The 17,638-nt window shown below is 43.5% G+C and overlaps 1 protein-coding gene across 1 annotated transcript; it reads left to right on the top strand.

Moving 5' to 3' along the window:
• Positions 1-14,382: 14,382 nt before the first annotated feature.
• On the top strand, positions 14,383-16,267 carry LOC149301610 (uncharacterized). The gene has a single exon (XM_089484053.1). It carries the CDS (start codon positions 14,456-14,458, stop codon positions 15,779-15,781), a length of 1,326 nt encoding a protein of 441 aa, XP_089340179.1. The 5' UTR covers positions 14,383-14,455; the 3' UTR covers positions 15,782-16,267.
• The last annotated feature ends 1,371 nt before the right edge of the window (positions 16,268-17,638 follow it).

Genomic DNA, 17,638 nt, shown 5'->3' with positions numbered 1-17,638 from the left:
TCTCCTTTCTGGATATGCTGATGCCTCAAGGGCTGGATTATAAAGGTTAGCAAAACAAGGTATGAGGTTTGAACTGCTGTATAATTCAAAGGTCAAGGTTTCTATTTTATTTTTTGATAAACTATTATTTTCAAGGTGCAACTTTATAAATGGTTTTATATATATATATATATATATATATATAGAGAGAGAGAGAGAGAGAGAAAGAGAGAGAGAGAGTTATATATATATATATAGTTATAGTTGTTATAGTTATAGTTATAGTTATAGTTTTAATGCCTTTGCATTGTTTTGAATTTCTGCTGTTTAAAATTTGTTATTATCCTTCTTGAGTCTCTATATTGGGAGAAAGGCTGGATACAAATAACTAAATTAAATAAACTAGAGATCCTATGGAGATCTTAGAGTTTCTTGGTTTAGATAGCCCCTCCACCAACAGAGACGGAGACTTCAGAGACTTGATGAGTCTCTCCAGAATTCCTATGGGCCAATTTTGGCAACTGAGGATACATCTCTTTTGCCAAACATAGCACTTTGATAACACGAAACTTTCTCGGTCCAACACAATCCTGGGATTTCTTGTTTCATGAGGTACAACTCTCACTAGAAGTTAGCTCACAAACTTTGTTCTCACTAGAACTGCACTAGGGCTCTCTACCTAGCAGCCAATTCTAAGCACCCCATTCACCAAACTACAATCCCCAGGATTATATAGGATGGAAGCACAGCTGTTAATATGGCACCAAACTGCTATGATTGGGAAGTATGACTAGGCCTTTGGTTGCCAACTTTCTGGTGTCCCTCCATCTCTCTAGTAAGGTTGTGAATTCAGGATTGTCTTAGGTCCCATGGTTTGTGAGCTAAAACCTAGGTCCTGGGGCAGCTCATGCATAAAGTACCAACTAGAATTGCTCACATCTTGTCATTCAAATATATTCCATATACTTTTCTGTATGGAAGTGAAGAGAGACATGTATGCAGAGTAGTGAGCCCCTGTAACACCACAGCCAATCCATAGACCACTGCAATCTTTGCCAGTTGAAGCAACCAATGAATTAAACCTTGCAAATTCTATTAAGCTACTGCTCTTCCATATGAGCTGGAGATTAGTGCAGAGCCCTTTCCTCTTGACTGGAGCCCCAAAAATGGAAAAGAGGCACAATCGTCACCTTCCTGAAAATGATCCCTGAAAACTGGAAGCTCAATGCCAAGCCCTGATGTACAGCCCCCCTACTGCTCCATGCAAAAAGGGCAAGGAAAAACACAGGTTACAGGAGAAGATCCCAAATAAAACCTGATCCTTTCTAGCCCAGGTTTAGATCCTGGGGACAGGGAGGGAAATCAGAGTTTGACTTGGGAGTCAGTGCATGTTGTGCGTGTCGATATAGGGCTAGATAGGAGACAGGAATTCATCTTCAGCATCCTTTCTCATAGTCACAACCAGCTGAATTGTAGAAACACCTCATTTATGCTAAAACTGATGCTTCCGTAATTGACACTGTCCTTCAGATTCTATATACTCATTATAGAATACAGGATGCTCAAAATAGGGCAGAGGTTTATTTAATGTTTCTGTAAAGACAAGATACTTTCAGACCAAGAACTTTTTAGCAGAAGTAGCATAAATGAAGATTATAATAGAGCTTTACAAAATACAGTAGCCCCTCCCAATTCATGAGGGATCCGTTCCGGACCCCTCGCGAAAGTAATGACTCTCACATATTCAAGTCCCATAGAAAATAATGGGCTGTACACCTATGGCACCAGGAGGGGAGGTGTATGCAGGAGCATGCCGTTTTATTAATGGTCGCCTGTCGCTCCCGCGAGGAGTGAGCCTGCGGATACTAAGTCCGCAAAAAGGGAGTGACAACTGTACAACAAAATGTGTGAAGGCTGCCTCTCCAAAAAATATTTCCTATTTAATTTTTTTAATTAAGTCTTATCAAATAATAAATTTATAAACAATCAAAAACGTACTTTCAACTGCTCACATTTCTACACTTTCTCTCTAGTGGATACCTCTAAAGGTATAAAAGCAAAGCATTTCACACATTTCTTTGATTTTTCCTCAGTTTCTATTCTCTGATGAGTCTCAGGTTCTTCTATAAAAAAGGGCAAAGACAGAGAAGAGTCATATCAGCATTAAGAGAGGAGGGACGCCTGGGATCTACTATGGAGCTAAGCAAAGGTCATCTAGGAAAATAGATGAGAGATAAAGTAGTTTCAGTGTCCCCTTTCCTTCCTATCATAGATATTAGTCACAGTTGCTAAATGGAACTCCTTAAAATGTTGGAAAACAAGGACTTGAGCTGGTTCACACCAATTACTTGAACCAGTTGAACCAGGTGTCAGAACCAGGATGGGAAATTTGGATTCTTCCATAAATGTTGGTGTATAATTGGATTCTTCCATATTTGTTGTTGGAGAAAAATGGAAGAATCCGAACTGGATGTAATTATATAGTTTATAGAAAATGGTAGTGGTGTTATATATTTGGAAAAAGGGGTTGAGTGAAGTTTGTGGAACTGGATGGTGGGAAGGTTAATTCATTGAGTTTGTGGAGCTGGATAGCGGAAGGATTGATTCCTGGAGTGAACATAATGTGGAGGGAAAGGAATGGGACCCATAGCAAGCACCCAAGCCTCACTCGCCCACATGCCCCCTCCTCGCCCCCACCCCTGATGGGAAAGCTGAGAAGGGGAAAGGGTTGGTTTGAGTTAATTTTAATATATATTATTTGGCCAGATTGCTTGACTGGGTTTATTGGTACTTGGGTTGAATTTAAGGTTGCAAAATGGTGGGAGCAGATGGGAATTATCTCACTGTTTTGGGGAGGTTTGCTGGGAACTTGCTCACCATTCAGTGGTTCTCAAAACAACATATTTGGGGGGAGATTTTGGATGATGAGGTAATTAACTTGTCAATTATATTTCTAGCAGGAATAAAATACCCAATAGATCTTGATGTGGGGTGGGATGTTAATTGGGGATATAAAATGGTCAAATCTTTATTGTTATTTAGATCTGACTATAAGGCCATGAACCGTGCCTTTTATGCAATCTCTTTCTTTCAACAAAGTTTTGAGTTTAGACTCCTGTTCTGAAATGTGACTTTGTTGATGAAGACTTTGTTAGACTTGCTTCTGACAATCATTAACAAAGCCAAAATACGAGTAAAAGGAGTGTCAAGTAGTAGATACTCTAAGGAGGTATTTATTATTGATAACGAAATATAAGTAAAATATGTCATACAAGATATTAAGAATCTTGCAGGTGCAATATTTGTAAGTATATAATATTCAATTCATACAAGCTATTAAAAAATAGACCTAAGCGTCCAATTCTGAGACTAACTTCCAAGATCTACTCTTTAACTCTCTCTCTCTCGATCTCCAACCGACACAATTCCCCCAACTGTCTCTTGGTCTCTCAGGCCTTATATCTCCTTCTCACGGAAGCTTCCAGAAGAACCTTTATCTTGCTCTCTGATTGGTCAAGAGAGCCTTCCGTAGCAGTGATGTCATTCTGCATTTGCATAAACCTCCATTTACTGCCTGAAGAAGAACTCCATTGACTGGAGCCATGTTATTAAAACAACAACAACCCCTCTTGTCCTTGGAAGAGATTTCCAACGATGCCTTGCTTCCCAGCTGGGAAAAAGAGGAGAATTCCAGAGGTTCCCATTTCCACTAAGATTAGGAGCTCCCTAATTTCCATGGAAGAGGTTTCCTAAGGCATGTCCCAGGACAGAGGGGGGAAGGTGGGTTCATCGTGGGCGAATTACCATTTGTCAGCTGAACTTGGGGCTCAGGGTCCCTAAGAAGAGGAGGTGCCCAGGCCCCCCCAGAATCTCCTCTGAGCCTCCAGGAGAGCAAAATTCAGGGAAGGGACAGTCTGCAAGGGGCTCAGAGTCCATCAGGGCAAACCTTGAGGGCCCTTTCCCAAAAGCTGGCCAGGACTGGTTTCAGGGGCTGGCATTTTCCTCTCAGAGGACCATCAGGATCTCAAAGACCACTCCCCATTTTGGATTTTGTTCCTTGACTGTGCTGCCCTCAGTGGAGACTTGCTTGCTCCTAAGGTGCCATGGAGGTGAGCATGGAACGTATAGGGAAGATGGCTTTTGCAGTCTTTTCCACCATTGAGCTTACTTTGTGTTGTCTTCAAGCCTGTCAAAAGAGAGCAGGAAAGTAGTTGGGGGGAGAAAGCAAAGTCCCACATTTGCTCCCATAAGCTCCCGCTGAAGCTTTTCCCAGCATGCCCTAGTCCTCAGTCTCCCTCCCAGGCTCCTCTGTTTCCTAGAGAGATGGAAACCTTCAAGGGAGAGTCTTTGGGAGTCAAGCCAAGCTCTCCTCTGCTTCCCCAAGGCCTCCTTCTCCATCCACTGCTGCTCTTTGGAAGGGAGACATAGGCCTGTTACAGACTGCCAAAATAAAGCTGCTTCGGGTCTCTTTGAAGGTATGCTGTTTAAATGATGCATGCACCCTAAGAATCCGGAAGCTGCACCAAAGCTGCGACTCTTAGGACCCATGCGTCATTTAAATAGCATACCTCCAAAGAGACCCGAAGCAGCTTTATTTTGGCAGTCTGTAACAGGCCATAGACTGCTCTTGGGAAAGTTGCTTTTGGAGGGACAGGGACTCCCAAAACTCTCAGTCTGGCTCTAACATTAAGTATGTGAAATATCTGCAATGAACTGGGCAAAATGTTATGTCAGGAGTGGGGATCCTGTGGCCTTCGCTCTGTATCCCCATCAAGAAAAAGACTGAATCTCCATGACTGGTGCTATGTTTCATACTTTTGGGATGGGCAGCCAGGAAAACAGAATGCTTGAAAGAGTTCAAAGGTTGATTGGATGGAGATAGAAGTGCAAGATGCCTTAAAATCATATGTTCTGAATCAAAAACAGCATCAAAGGGGCTCTAATAGTTTTACAGGACAGAATCTGGATAGACTCTCCCTCCAAACAAAAAGTATTTCACACATCCACTTTCTCTCCTTTCTGGAAATGCTGATGCCTCAAGGGCTGGATCCTAAGCAAAACAGAGATAAGGTTTGAACTGCTGTGCAATTCAGAGGTCAAGGTGAAATTGTATATGGGTTTTTTCAAGGTGTAATTATATAAATGGTTTAATTTTAAAAAATAGTTATAATTTTAATCCCTTTGCTTTGTTTTGAATTTGTACCATATTAAATTTATTGTTAGCCACCCTGAGTCCCTATATTGGGAGAAAGGATGGATGTATATAAATAAAATAAATAAACTGGAGATCCCTTGAAGATCCATTGGTTTCTTGGTGTAAATAGCCCTCCACCAATAGACACAGAGACTGAATGAGTCTGTCCAGAATTGCTATGGGTCATTTTTGGCACCTGGGTTGTATCTCCATTGCCCAAACCTAGCACTTAGATACCATGAAACTTAAAGGACTCTGTCCAACAGAATCCTGGGATTTCTTATTTCATGAAGTACTTAAAATTATATAGCAACTCTCATGAAGGACTGCACTGGGGCTCTCTACCAAGCATCCAATTCTAAACACCCCATTCCCAGGTTTCTGTAGGATGGATCCACAGCCAGTAGCATGGCACCAAACTGGTACAATTGGATAATATGTACAGGACTTTGGTTGCCTACTTTCTGGTGTCCCTCCATCTCTCTTATAAGGCTGTGAATTCAGGTCCTGAGGTTTGTGAGCTAAAACTTAGGACATGGGGCAGGGCCTCTAGAGATCTCATTCAGCCTAATGCATAAATTACTAACCACAGTCGCTCACAGTTTGTCATTCAAATCTACTCAATATACTTTCCTGTGAAGAAATGAACAGAAAAATTTTTAAAGGTCTGTTCCCAGATCAAGGGGAAATGAGAGAATTATTCTTTCTCACTTGCCTGGAGAGACAGGAAAAAAAACGTGAAGTCAAAGGCTTTCATTGCCGGCTTCCATAGCTTTTTGTGGGTTTTTCAGGCTATTTGGCCACGTTCTAGAAGAATTTCTTCTGATGTTTTGCCAGCATCTGTGTCTGGCATCTTCAGAGATTCCAGCCACAGATGCTGACGAAATGTCAGGAAGAAACTCTTCTAGAACATGGCCACATAGCCCAAAAAATCCACAAAAACCTAAGGATAAAAAGCATTTAATTTAGCCTCTTCTTTCTAGCCAGATGGCGAATGCAGAGTATAGTAGTCAGCCCTTGTACCACCACAACTGAGAGAAAGCAAGAAACTAAACCAATCCATAGACCCCTGCAATTTTTCTAGTTGAAGAAACCAATGAACTAAGCCTTGCAAATTATAATAAGCTACTGCTCTCACATCACATCTGACCTTTCCTCTTTCCTGGAATTGGGCTCCCTCCAAAATGGAGAAGAGGCAGCCTCATCTCCTGTCTGAAGATCATGCATGAAAACTGGAAGCTCAATGCCAGGCCCTGCTGTATCATATCTTTACTGCCACGTGTAAAAAGGGCAAGGAAAAACACCTGTTACAGGAGAAGAAAGCAAATAAAACCTGATCCTTTCTGGTCCAGGTTTAGGTCCTGGGCAAAAGAAGGGAAACCAGGATTTGACTTGGGAGTTAGCGAATGTTATGTGGCCTGCCCTGCCTGCCCTGGGGCCTCCCTGGGGACCAAATCCATCTCCCTTCTCTTCCCCCTCAGTCAGCATTCTCACAAAGGAACCAAATTTAGGGGTCTCCCATCAGCATCTTGAGGCACCCACCTTTCCTTTCCTTTCCTGGCAAGGAAACCCAGAAGGAGCCCTTCTTCCTAAGCAGCCAACGACCAAACCCACCAGCCTTCTAGAACCCTATTCAGGCTCCAAGCCAACCACTAACAATGGTTCAAGTTCAGGGCTGCTTTAGCTGTCTGGCTGAATGCTAGGGAATTCTGGGAACTGTAGTTTTGTGAGATATTTAGTCTTCTCTGTCAGACAACTCAGATGCCATAATAAACTAAAATTCCCAGGATTCCCGAGTACTGAACTAGAGCAGTTAAAGTGGTTTATTTCTGCAAACTGGATTATTTCTGCAATGTGTTTTTGACCTCTGTTACTATTTGAGCATCCACAAGGCTCTGTGGGTTTGAAGGGAAGATTCATCATCATCATCATCATCATCATCATCATCATCATCATTTCTGCAGTGTCTTTGAACCAGATCTGAAGAGAGCCCTGCAGCCTGGATCTGGCCAAATCCCAAATATTGCCCTCTCAGCAAAGCCTGGAGATATTAACCTTTAAGGACCAGAACTCTTCAAAGGCTGACTTTCCCAATCTCTCCTGAGAGACCCTCCTGGACCTAGAGCAGCCTCAAAGAAAGGGGTCCCATTGATTGGGGCCCCATGTCTTTCTGAGTCTGTGGGTCCAGAAGAAGAGGACTGTTTTCCAGGACCCTCTTCCTAACCTCACAAGGCAGCTCTTAGCATTTGCCCAACACTGCTCTTGAACATGCAAAGATCAGGCAAGCAAGATCTGCTTTGCTCTTTGCAAAAAAAGATGGAAAAACAATGGGCCCTCGGTATCCTTTGGGATTTGGTTTGGATAGAAAATCCATGGGTGCTCAAGTCCCATTATATAAAATGGGTGACCTTGGGTAAGTCACACTCTCTCAGCCTCAGAGGAACACCAATGGCCAACTGGAAGGCACACAACACACACACACAAACACACATCTACATGATGAAAATGGCATTCATTCTGGGCCATGAAACCCACTGCGGGAGAACCTTGGGCAGCACTCTCTCAGCCTCAGAGGAAGACAAAGGGCAAAGTGGAAGGCAAACCTGAAGGCAAGGAAACCCTGGGAATAGGGTCACTAGACATGAGTTCAAGGCAAGCAGCACACCCCCAGCCCCCAAGGGACACTCTCTCAGCCTCAAAAGATGGCAATGGTAAACACTCTTCGACAAAACCCATAAAGAGACTCCTGTGACAGTGTTGCCTTAGGATCCCCAGAAAGGAATTGAAGGCACACAATTGTCCCCCCAAAGTCTGGGAGGAAAAGGAGGAGGAAGGCTTAGAGGAAGGGCTGGAGGAGGAGGAAGGCTTAGAGGAAGAGGAGGAGAAGGAGGAAGGCTTAGAGGGCCTGATGAGGAGGAGGAGAAGGAGGAGGAAGAGGAAGGGCTTACAGGAAGGTCCTGAGGAGGAGGAGGAGGAGGAAGGCTTAGAGGAAGAGCCAAAGGAGGAGGAAGAGCAGAGAGGCCTCTGGAGGATTCTGCAGAGGAAGAAGAAGGAGAAGAAGAAGGGGCTCCTGAGCATACGCAGAGGCCTCTGGGGAAGAAGCCACCGGGAGAAAGCTCCTGGTTGTACCTTATTATTACTATTATTAGTAGTACTTGTAGCATTAGTATTATTAAATTTTCTTTATTTATCAAGACATGGAAAGACGTATTTATAAAGAGTATCTCAGTGAGTCTCTATATTAGAGCATCAGGAAAGATTTCAGCTGTTGTTAAGGTTTGGAAATGCTGTTTGGGGTCCCTTCTGACTTTGGAGCCCTTTCATCCTCCATTTTGGGTTCCCTGAAGGCCTCAAACTGCCAAGCGCTCAGGCAGAGGCAGACATTTTGTGTTCCAGTAGCCATTTTGTCTTCTGGTGGCCATTTTGTACTGCTTGTGATTGTGGGGAATAATGTTCCAGAACCTTCTCTGAGGCCTCAGTTGAACAGAGGCTTCTCTTTCTCTCTGAGGCTCCAGAGTCAGAAGGAGGCCAGGCTCCTTGGGCCAAAAGGGAGGAAGTGTGTCTCTTTGTGGGTCTTTTGTGTCTCTGTTCTGAGAGGGTTTTGTTATTACACAGCTCTGCTCCTTCTAGGGAACATGGGTTTTAAAAGGGATCAGAAATGGGAGGATAGTTTTAATACAAGCCTTATTATTATTATTATTCACAAACATTGGGCTTTGGCTTCTAAGAGGAGGCTTGTCCCCCAAACAAGGCCAAAAGGAGCTCCTTTGGGGTTTTTTAATATAGTCTCCCCAGTTTCCTTATTAATAGATTTTCAGGCAAGAAGGAAGGAGACAGACCAGAATAACTCATATTACCAAGAATGAAACAAACAAACGTACAAACAAACAACAACAAGAAAAATAAGGATTAGAGACTAAAAGAAACTACTTTTTTTAAAAAGAAAAACCATTATTAGGGGGGTAAAAACAAGACTTTGGTGCTTCTACTATTTTAAAGCTGACTCAGGCTGTATCTGCACTGCAGAAATAATCCAGTTCTAAAGTGTGTTAACTCTCCTGGTTCCATCCTATGGAATCATGGGATTTGTAGTTTGTTGTGGCATGAGAGCTCTCTGGCAGAGAAGGCTATGTGTCCAAAGGTAAAATCCCAGGATTCCATAGCATTGAGCGGTTAAAGTGGTATGAAAGTGCCTTATTTCTAAGTGCGGATGCAGCCTTCTTGGGAAAGGGGCTGATGCTGGGGAAAAGCACTGGGGACCTCTGAAGGTTTCAGCAGATGAATTATTTATTTATGATGCCCTCATTTCACATCTAACTACGGGGACATAACCAGGGCCCTCTCCAATTCCCCACCACTCTAAGAAGGCATGGAGTATCTGTTGTGTAGGGGAGCTGCAGTGAATCTATCCTAGGTCTGGGAAGCTTTGTTTGAAGCAGAGGGAGGAAGGGGATGCCCACCTCTGCATCGGCCCAAATGAGGCATATGTCATCTGCGTGTGTCACCAGCAGGATGCTGTTCTCTGTGTCTTTGAGTGCTGCAGGGTTTCTTGCCAAGTCAATCCTAATCCAGGTCCCTTTTCTCAGGAACTCCATCTCAGCCTCCTTGTACACGGCTTTGGGGCCTCTCTTTCTGGAAGTGACCAAGTGCAGGGCCACCAGGACCCCTTCCCACCTGATGGCCGACACAGAGGCCAAGCCGAGGGAGCTGGGCTCCAACAGAAAGAGGCTGCTGAAGTACAACTCCTTGGTAAGTTACCATCCTGATTATTACTTTCATCTATGTCTGGACTGGCTCATGAAAGCAAGCGGGAAACATACTGTCCCAGTTTGGCAGAGGGAATCCTGATTAATCCTCTGTAACCTGATTTTTTTCAGGGACTTTGAAAATGTCCTATTTTATTCTCTTCCACCCACTTTCCCCCTTGTTTTCAGGTCAGTTCAGTTGCTGCAAAATGTGTTCCAAGTTCAAAAGAGTGTGCATTTGATTCGCTCAAAAGAGGGGAGAGGGGAGGAAAGAAGGGCGCAGGGTCTTGCCCTTGCCAGGAGTCGGAGGCAAAAGCCAACTTTTGCACCCTTCCTCGCTTGTGTGATCTTTATCATTAACAACTTGGGCCATCTTGATCCCCTTCTGGTGTTGCTTAGCCACATGTGTCTTCCTTTCCCAGTCTGTGAAATGCTGGGGGAGATGGAAAAATATCTCTGTACCTAAATTGAGGGTAGGCCAAGTGGTCCTCAAGTTTGAGTACTCCCTAAACTGTTTTTTAAAATTTGCCTCTGAAATTAGGTGATATATGGCTAAATGTACTATAATTCATACATGTTGTGATAGTCAGTATCCTAATCAATCAATAATATTCCAGAAATGGCCTACATTATATTGTTTATCATAGTATATATTATTTTGAAAGGATTCGAGACAAACTGGATCTCAAAGGCTGTAGCTTTTTCTTGCTTGCAGAATTTAAAGTTTATTTCCTGGACTGAATTCTGAAGTGTTGAAATAATATTTGCAATGCACCATGTGCTTTCTTCCCCTTTTGTTTAGTCACTCTATTTTCTGTTGCAGGTGACCTTTGCGGATGTGGCGATATATTTCACCGAGGAGGAATGGAAGCTGTTGACGAAGAAGCAGAAACTTATGTACAGTTCTGTAATGATGGAGAATTATGAGAATGTGGCCTCTGTGGGTAAGGAACCTGAATCCATTGCCCTTCCTGTGAAGACTGAGGGCCCTTTCATAATTTACTGTCAGAGCGTTGTGATTCCACTTTAGAATTATAGAACCAAAGAGTTGAAACAGACCACAAGGACCATCCAGTTCAGTTCTCTGCCATGCAGGAATAAACATTTAAAGCACCCCAAAGAGATGGCCATCCACCCTCTGTTTAAAGACCTCCAAAGAAAGAGACTTCACCATACTCTGAGGGAGTATATTCCACTGTTGAAGAGCTCTTACTGTCAGGAAGTTCCTCCTAAAGTTTAAGTGGAATCTCTTGTCCCTGTGGCTTGCATCCATTGTTCCATGTCCTTTTCTCTGGAGTAGCAGAAAGCAAGCCTGCTCCATCCTGAATATGACATCTCTTCAAATATTTGAACAGGGCTGTCATATCCACTCTTAACCTTCTCTTCTCCAAGTTAAACATACCCAGCTCCCTAAGTCATTCCTCAGAGAGCATGGTTTCCAGACTGTTCACCATTTTGGTTTCCTTCCTCTGGACATGCTCCAGTTTCTCCACATCTGTTTGAATTGTGGTGTCCAGAACTGGACACAGGATTATTGCAAGAGAGCCCTGACCAACAAAGAATAGAGTGGCACTATTACTTCCCTTGATGTTGACACTATACTATTGATACAGCCTAGGATCACATTGGCCTTTTTAGCTGCTGCATAACAATGTTGACACATGCTCATCTTGTGCTCTACTACCATTCCTAGTTCCCTTTCACACATAATTTAATTGTCATAACAACTTCCTGTGGAATCTTGGAATTTCTAATTTTAGTGAGGCACTATTGTTCTCCACTTCGTAAGGATTCTAAATCTCCAATCCTAAATTGCCAGTTCTGGAATTTTGTGGGAAGGAGCCATGGAGATTAATGCTTTTTGCCCCTAAATGGTCCTCAGCCCATTCCTGAGCAAGTTTCCTGGCTTTTGTGGCCCCTCTTCCAGCCTTTTGAGGCTCTGGAGAGGCTTTGTGGGAAAAGGACTTCCCTTGCCCCTGCAATGGATCAGAGAGGGTACAAAAGTGGCAAAATGGCCCCCACCTCCGCTCTGAGATCTCCTGGGGCCCAATATGCCCTCCCCCCAAACCCCAACAGTAATCCATCCCAGTCTTGGAGATGTCTTAAAGTCTCCCATCTTCCATTTCTAACCAACATAATTTTGAGGGCAGTTGCTCTTCATCTCCAAGCGGTCATAGATGAAACAGATTATCTAGACCCATTTAAGGTGGACCCTGGCACTTGACCCGCACTAATATCAAAAACCAGGTACCAGACCCCTTGTTCTGCCTTTCCTAATGCATTAGTTGTATATTGATGGCCCTGCCTTTCTCAAGAAATGAGCCTCAAAGTGTCCCTTTTATGCATCACACTCTGTGGGTGTGTGTCTGTGATCGAGCGATGGAGGCAATGTGAAAAACAGAAAGGCAGGAAAGAGATGCTGAAGGAGAAAAGGTAAAGCAGTGCAGATGGGCAAGAGGGAAGGTTGGAGAGCGGAGGGAGAAAGGGAAGGGGATACGGCCTCTGGGAGCCAGGAGGGGAAGGCAGGAGCAAAGCCAGGATTGCATAGCTCTGTACGGAGAGGCAGGGACCTCTGGGAAGGGCAAGGAGAGGGGTCTTGGGGATTGGGAGGCAGCCACCAACCGGACAGATAATAATAATAGGTTTTATTTGTATTTACCTGTATAATAGCCACAAAACAATAATAGCATCCAATTTACACACAGTAAAAAAACAAGTTGCTTAAAACTCAGTTTGGGACAAATAAAAACATCGTATAAAATGCACAATTGCGATCAGAAGTGGGATTTTTCCTTAAGTTCTTTAGAAGAGGTCGGGTGGGTAAGCCTGCCGGAAGGAATCAGTCTTAAGTGCTTTCTTGAAAGCATCCAAAGTGGTGATAAGACAGATCTCCTCCGGCAAGTTGTTCCATAACTTGGGGGCCATGGCTGTGTATGCTCTGTGAGAAGTTGTTCATAGCCTGACCTTTGGGTAATCTAATAGATTCTTCCCAGATGTTCTGAGAATGTGGGGCGGATTGTGTAGGGAGAGGCCTTCCCTCCGTGGTTGATTCCAGAGGCCCTTTGTCACTCAAAATGCTGGAGTCTGGGGAGGACACCCACAAGTGCTATGCTTTTAGGGGAATTTCATACTTAGCTCAAAGGAGAGATTGAGGCAACAGTGACCTCAGGATTCATCCCAATTATACCAGGCCCAGAAGCACACAGAACTCCAGAGGCATTTCAAATAGGTTTTTTTGTTTTATTTAGGGGGAATAGCAAAATACACACACACACACACAAATATACACATATAGGTGTTCACGCACACACACAAGAATTGGGTAACAAAGGTGGGAGTGGTGAATAGTGTGAGGCTTTGCTAATGGTAATACGTTACCTAGATCGATCTTGATCCCAATTGCTCAGGGTCCAGAAAGGGGAGAGAAGTCAGAAACTGCTATAGCAAGTGGGGCTGGCGAGTGTAGTGAGGTGTTTAGCAATGTAAACCAATGGAGTGTAAGTCTGCAACTGGACTGACGCTGAAGAACAGCCAGTTGGGGCTGATATTTATACTGAAATTGTTGCTTGGGGGCAGAAACCGAGCATTCGAAAAGGTTTAAATTGCTTTAGGATGTTTCCTGGGAGGGGAAAGAATTATATGAAACTGAAATAAATGCAATGGGTGCTTGGTGGAAATACTTCATCCAAACAGGATTGTCCCACCGGCTCTCAGGTCCTTCTTGGCTCTAAATTCTGGTCCCATTCACAAGCCAATACATAGCACAGTCTGAAGGCGACACTCCTGGAGCTCAACAATAACATAGCAGAGTACAGAAGCAAATCAACAGATATAGGTATTGGCAATGCACTAACCACTATCCACACTTAAAAATAACTCACAGACACAGTTGATTTCCTCCAGGTCCTTGGAGGTTCTTTAGCTTGAGTTGCAATAGAAAACAAATATGTACCAGCTCTCCTCTCTGACTTCCATCAACTTCACAATCTCTTCTACACTCATCTCCAATCCGCATGTGAGCTGTATACTGTATTGGTTGTGAGGCATCTCCTGGGGCCACACAGCATGAAGCATCTTCTGCAGTTAGCTTGCATCATGCCATCTGCTCTGACTCAACACTCTATGGCAGTCTCACAGGAAATGATGCCACTTTTCAATTAAAATAGTTTTACATATATTTAATGGAATATTTTTCAACGACCTGACTATCTCCTTCCACTGATTTCCTCATGGCAGTTCCCCTTCAATCACTTCTTTGGTAGCTCCTATGAGTAAGAATACAGTCATTATATGGATTTGGGGGCATCTAGAACAGGGTCAGGCTCAGGTCATTCACACCAACTTTATTAATTTAATATCAAATAGGGAGGTGTGAAAGGGGGGGCTAAATGTTGGGGTAACCCTTTCCTCTCTTAACACTAAGATTCAGTCTTGTCTGTCATTGTGCTCCTTTACAGAAGAATTTGTCAGTCACGAGAAAGACCACACAAGAAAGAAGTCACATAAATGCCAGCATTGTGGGAAATATTTTGCTTACATGTCAGTCCTAGTCATTCATCGTAGAGTCCACACAGGAGAGAAGCCATACAAATGCCAGCATTGTGGGAAAGGTTTTTCTTTAAAGGCACACCTAGTGATACATCAGAGAGTCCACACAGGAGAGAAGCCATACAAATGCCAGCATTGTGGGAAAGGTTTTTCTTCAAAGTCATACCTATTGGCACATGCAAGTTGCCACACAGGAGAGAACCCAAACAAATGTCAGCATTGTGGGAAATGTTTTTCTTGGAAGTCAGCCCTGGTGATGCATCAGAGAGTCCACACAGGAGAGAAGCCATACAAATGCCGGCATTGTGGGAAATGTTTTTCTTCGAAGTCAAACCTAGTGAAACATCAGAGAGTCCACACAGGAGAGAAGCCATACAAATGCCAGCATTGTGGGAAATATTTTTCTTCGAAGTCAGTCCAAGTGATCCATCAGAGAGTCCACACAGGAGAGAAGCCATACAAATGCCAGCATTGTGGGAAAGGTTTTTCTTTAAAGGCACACCTAGTGATACATCAGAGAGTCCACACAGGAGAGAAGCCATACAAATGCCAGCATTGTGGGAAAGGTTTTTCTTCAAAGTCATACCTATTGGCACATGCAAGTTGCCACACAGGAGAGAACCCAAACAAATGTCAGCATTGTGGGAAATGTTTTTCTTGGAAGTCAGCCCTGGTGATGCATCAGAGAGTCCACACAGGAGAGAAGCCATACACATGCCGGCATTGTGGGAAATGTTTTTCTTCGAAGTCAGACCTAGTGAGACATCAGAGAGTCCACACAGGAGAGAAGCCATACAAATGCCAGCATTGTGAGAAATGTTTTTCTTCAAAGTCAAACCTAGTGAAACATCAGAGAGTCCACACAGGAGAGAAGCCATACAAATGCCAGCATTATGAGAAATGTTTTTCTTCAAAGGCACACCTAGTGATACATCGAAGAGTCCACACAGGAGAGAAGCCATACAAATGCCAGCATTGTGAGAAATGTTTTTCTTCAAAGTCATACCTATTGTCACATCAGAGAGTCCACACAGGAGAGAACCCAAACAAATGCCAGCATTGTGGGAAATGTTTTTCTCGTAAGTCAAGCCTAGTGACACATCAGAGAGTCCACACAGGAGAGAAGCCATACAAATGCCAGCATTGTGGGAAATGTTTTTCTCGGAGGTCAGACCTAGTGACACATCAGAGAGTCCACACAGGAGAGAAGCCATACAAATGCCAGCATTGTGGGAGATGTTTTTCTGATAAGTCAAGCCTAGTGAGACATCACAGAGTCCACACAGGAAAGAAGCCACACAGATCCCAGAAATGAACTAACATTATATTTGTCAATAAGCAATACAAAGAATATATTTTAAATCCTGTGGTGATAAGGAAAAGCCCTTGTGATTTTGTGTGTTAGGTTTGTGTGTCCATATGTCTGTTTATGTTTTTCAGTTATCTTTTGTTGAGTTGAGGTTTTAATTGCTATTATTATAGATTATTGCTTTAGTTTATAAATTTGAGTGGGGATTATGGGTGGTGGAATAGGTTAGTTAAACAGAGGGGTGGGATTGGCTGCAGCTGGTTAGAACAGTTATGGGAATTATAGCATTTGGAATGTGTGGGATGTTGGCTGAAGAAAGTTCAGGACAGGTATTAACAGAAAGGGCTATTTTCTGGGAATGACAAAGGGGGCCTTGTTACCTGTGTGGCACAGAATGTGAGAATTGGAGGGGGGCTAGGTTTGGAAGAGGGTGATGTTTTAGGTTTTGGGGTTTTAATATATTGTTTGGCTTGGGGAGGGCAGCTCTGATTTAAACGCTGAATTTCTGATTATGTGTTTGCAATAAAGTTTTTGTTGTTTCAACACACTGGACTCATTGGTGTACAGAAATTCTGCATTTGCACAAAATGTACCCTTTCTTCTCTTCGTAGCCCTCAGCTCCTTTCCCAGCCATAAAAACAGAGGCAAACACACATACACACATATATACTCAGAGAGACAGAGCTATATGTACAAAGGAGAGCCTTCCCAGCCTTTCCCTCCTTAGTCCAGCTCTGCAGCTTGGGCTCCATTCCGGAAGGAAGGAAAAAAGGCCGTAGTCCTTCCCTTCTTCTAAAGGCCAACAGTGGAATAAACAGCAGCAGCAGCAGCAGCAGCAGCAGCAAAGGCCTTATGATCCCTGCGCATGCTGAAGAGGGTCCTTGGGGGCATCTGTGCATGCACACTCTCAGCCCCTGATGCTGCTCTGAGGGAGGGAAGTGGGGAGAGCCCGCATTCATTTGGGGGAACCTCCCTGTTCTGGGACCATGCTGAAAGATCTTTGGACCCCCTTGAAGCGATGTATGTAAAAAGAGGAGAAGGAAGGAATAAAGGAATGAAAGTGCCAAGGGAAGAGAAGCATAAAAGGACTGCTGAAGTTGGGGGGGGGGGGGGCGGATATGGGACCTGTTTCAGGCGCCTTCCTCCCGGAACCCATTATGAGAGCCTTCCACAGCTCACATTGATGCTTTAAATGACTATTTCACAGATAATATCTCTCAGATAAGAGCCAAATTGGAAATCAGCATTATTGTGGAGGCTATAAGTGAGGTGTCCATGAGTAAGATCATACTGGATCAATTTGAATCTGAGTACTGAGGACATGAACAAGCTCCTTGTAAGTGTGAAGAGGAGAACTTGTCCTCCCGACCCTTGCCCTTTTTATATCACCTGAGATATATCATATATGCATCTCTTAGTTAGGGCTATTTTCCATCATGCTTAAAAGAAGCGGCACTACGGCCGTTTATGGAAAAGCCCTCCCTAGATCCCTTGGACATGAACAATTACAGACCGGTCTCCCATCTTCCATTTCTAACCAACATAATTTTGAGGGCAGTTGCTCTTCATCTCCAAGCGATCTTGGATGAAACAGATTATCTGGACCCATTTCAAACTGGCCTCAGGATGGGATACGGAGTCGAAACTGTTATGGTTGCCTTAGTAAATGATCTTTGCTTCAAGGTGGGATGTAACATACCATACTTTAAGCTGTATTATTATGCAGCTTGTCTCAAATGGTTAGAAGAATGGTTCAAATTAGAAAACAAGAATTTATTGAATATAGAAAAAGCTAACCTGAATATTGGTATTCATGCATATATGTGGTATACGAAACCAAAATATAATAATGCTTTTAACCAT

This window comes from Sceloporus occidentalis, unplaced genomic scaffold, assembly GCF_023333645.1.
Source record: "Sceloporus occidentalis isolate IW3139 unplaced genomic scaffold, rSceOcc1.0.p SCAF_21, whole genome shotgun sequence".
Classification (NCBI taxonomy): domain Eukaryota; kingdom Metazoa; phylum Chordata; class Lepidosauria; order Squamata; family Phrynosomatidae; genus Sceloporus; species Sceloporus occidentalis.
Note: the sequence above shows the minus strand (reverse complement) of the source record. Positions and strands in the feature narration are given on the sequence as shown.

Excerpts from the sequence above, each read along its gene's own strand:
- LOC149301610 (XM_089484053.1), top strand. The coding sequence starts at position 14,456 with ATGTCAGTCCTAGTCATTCATCGTAGAGTCCACACAGGAGAGAAGCCA.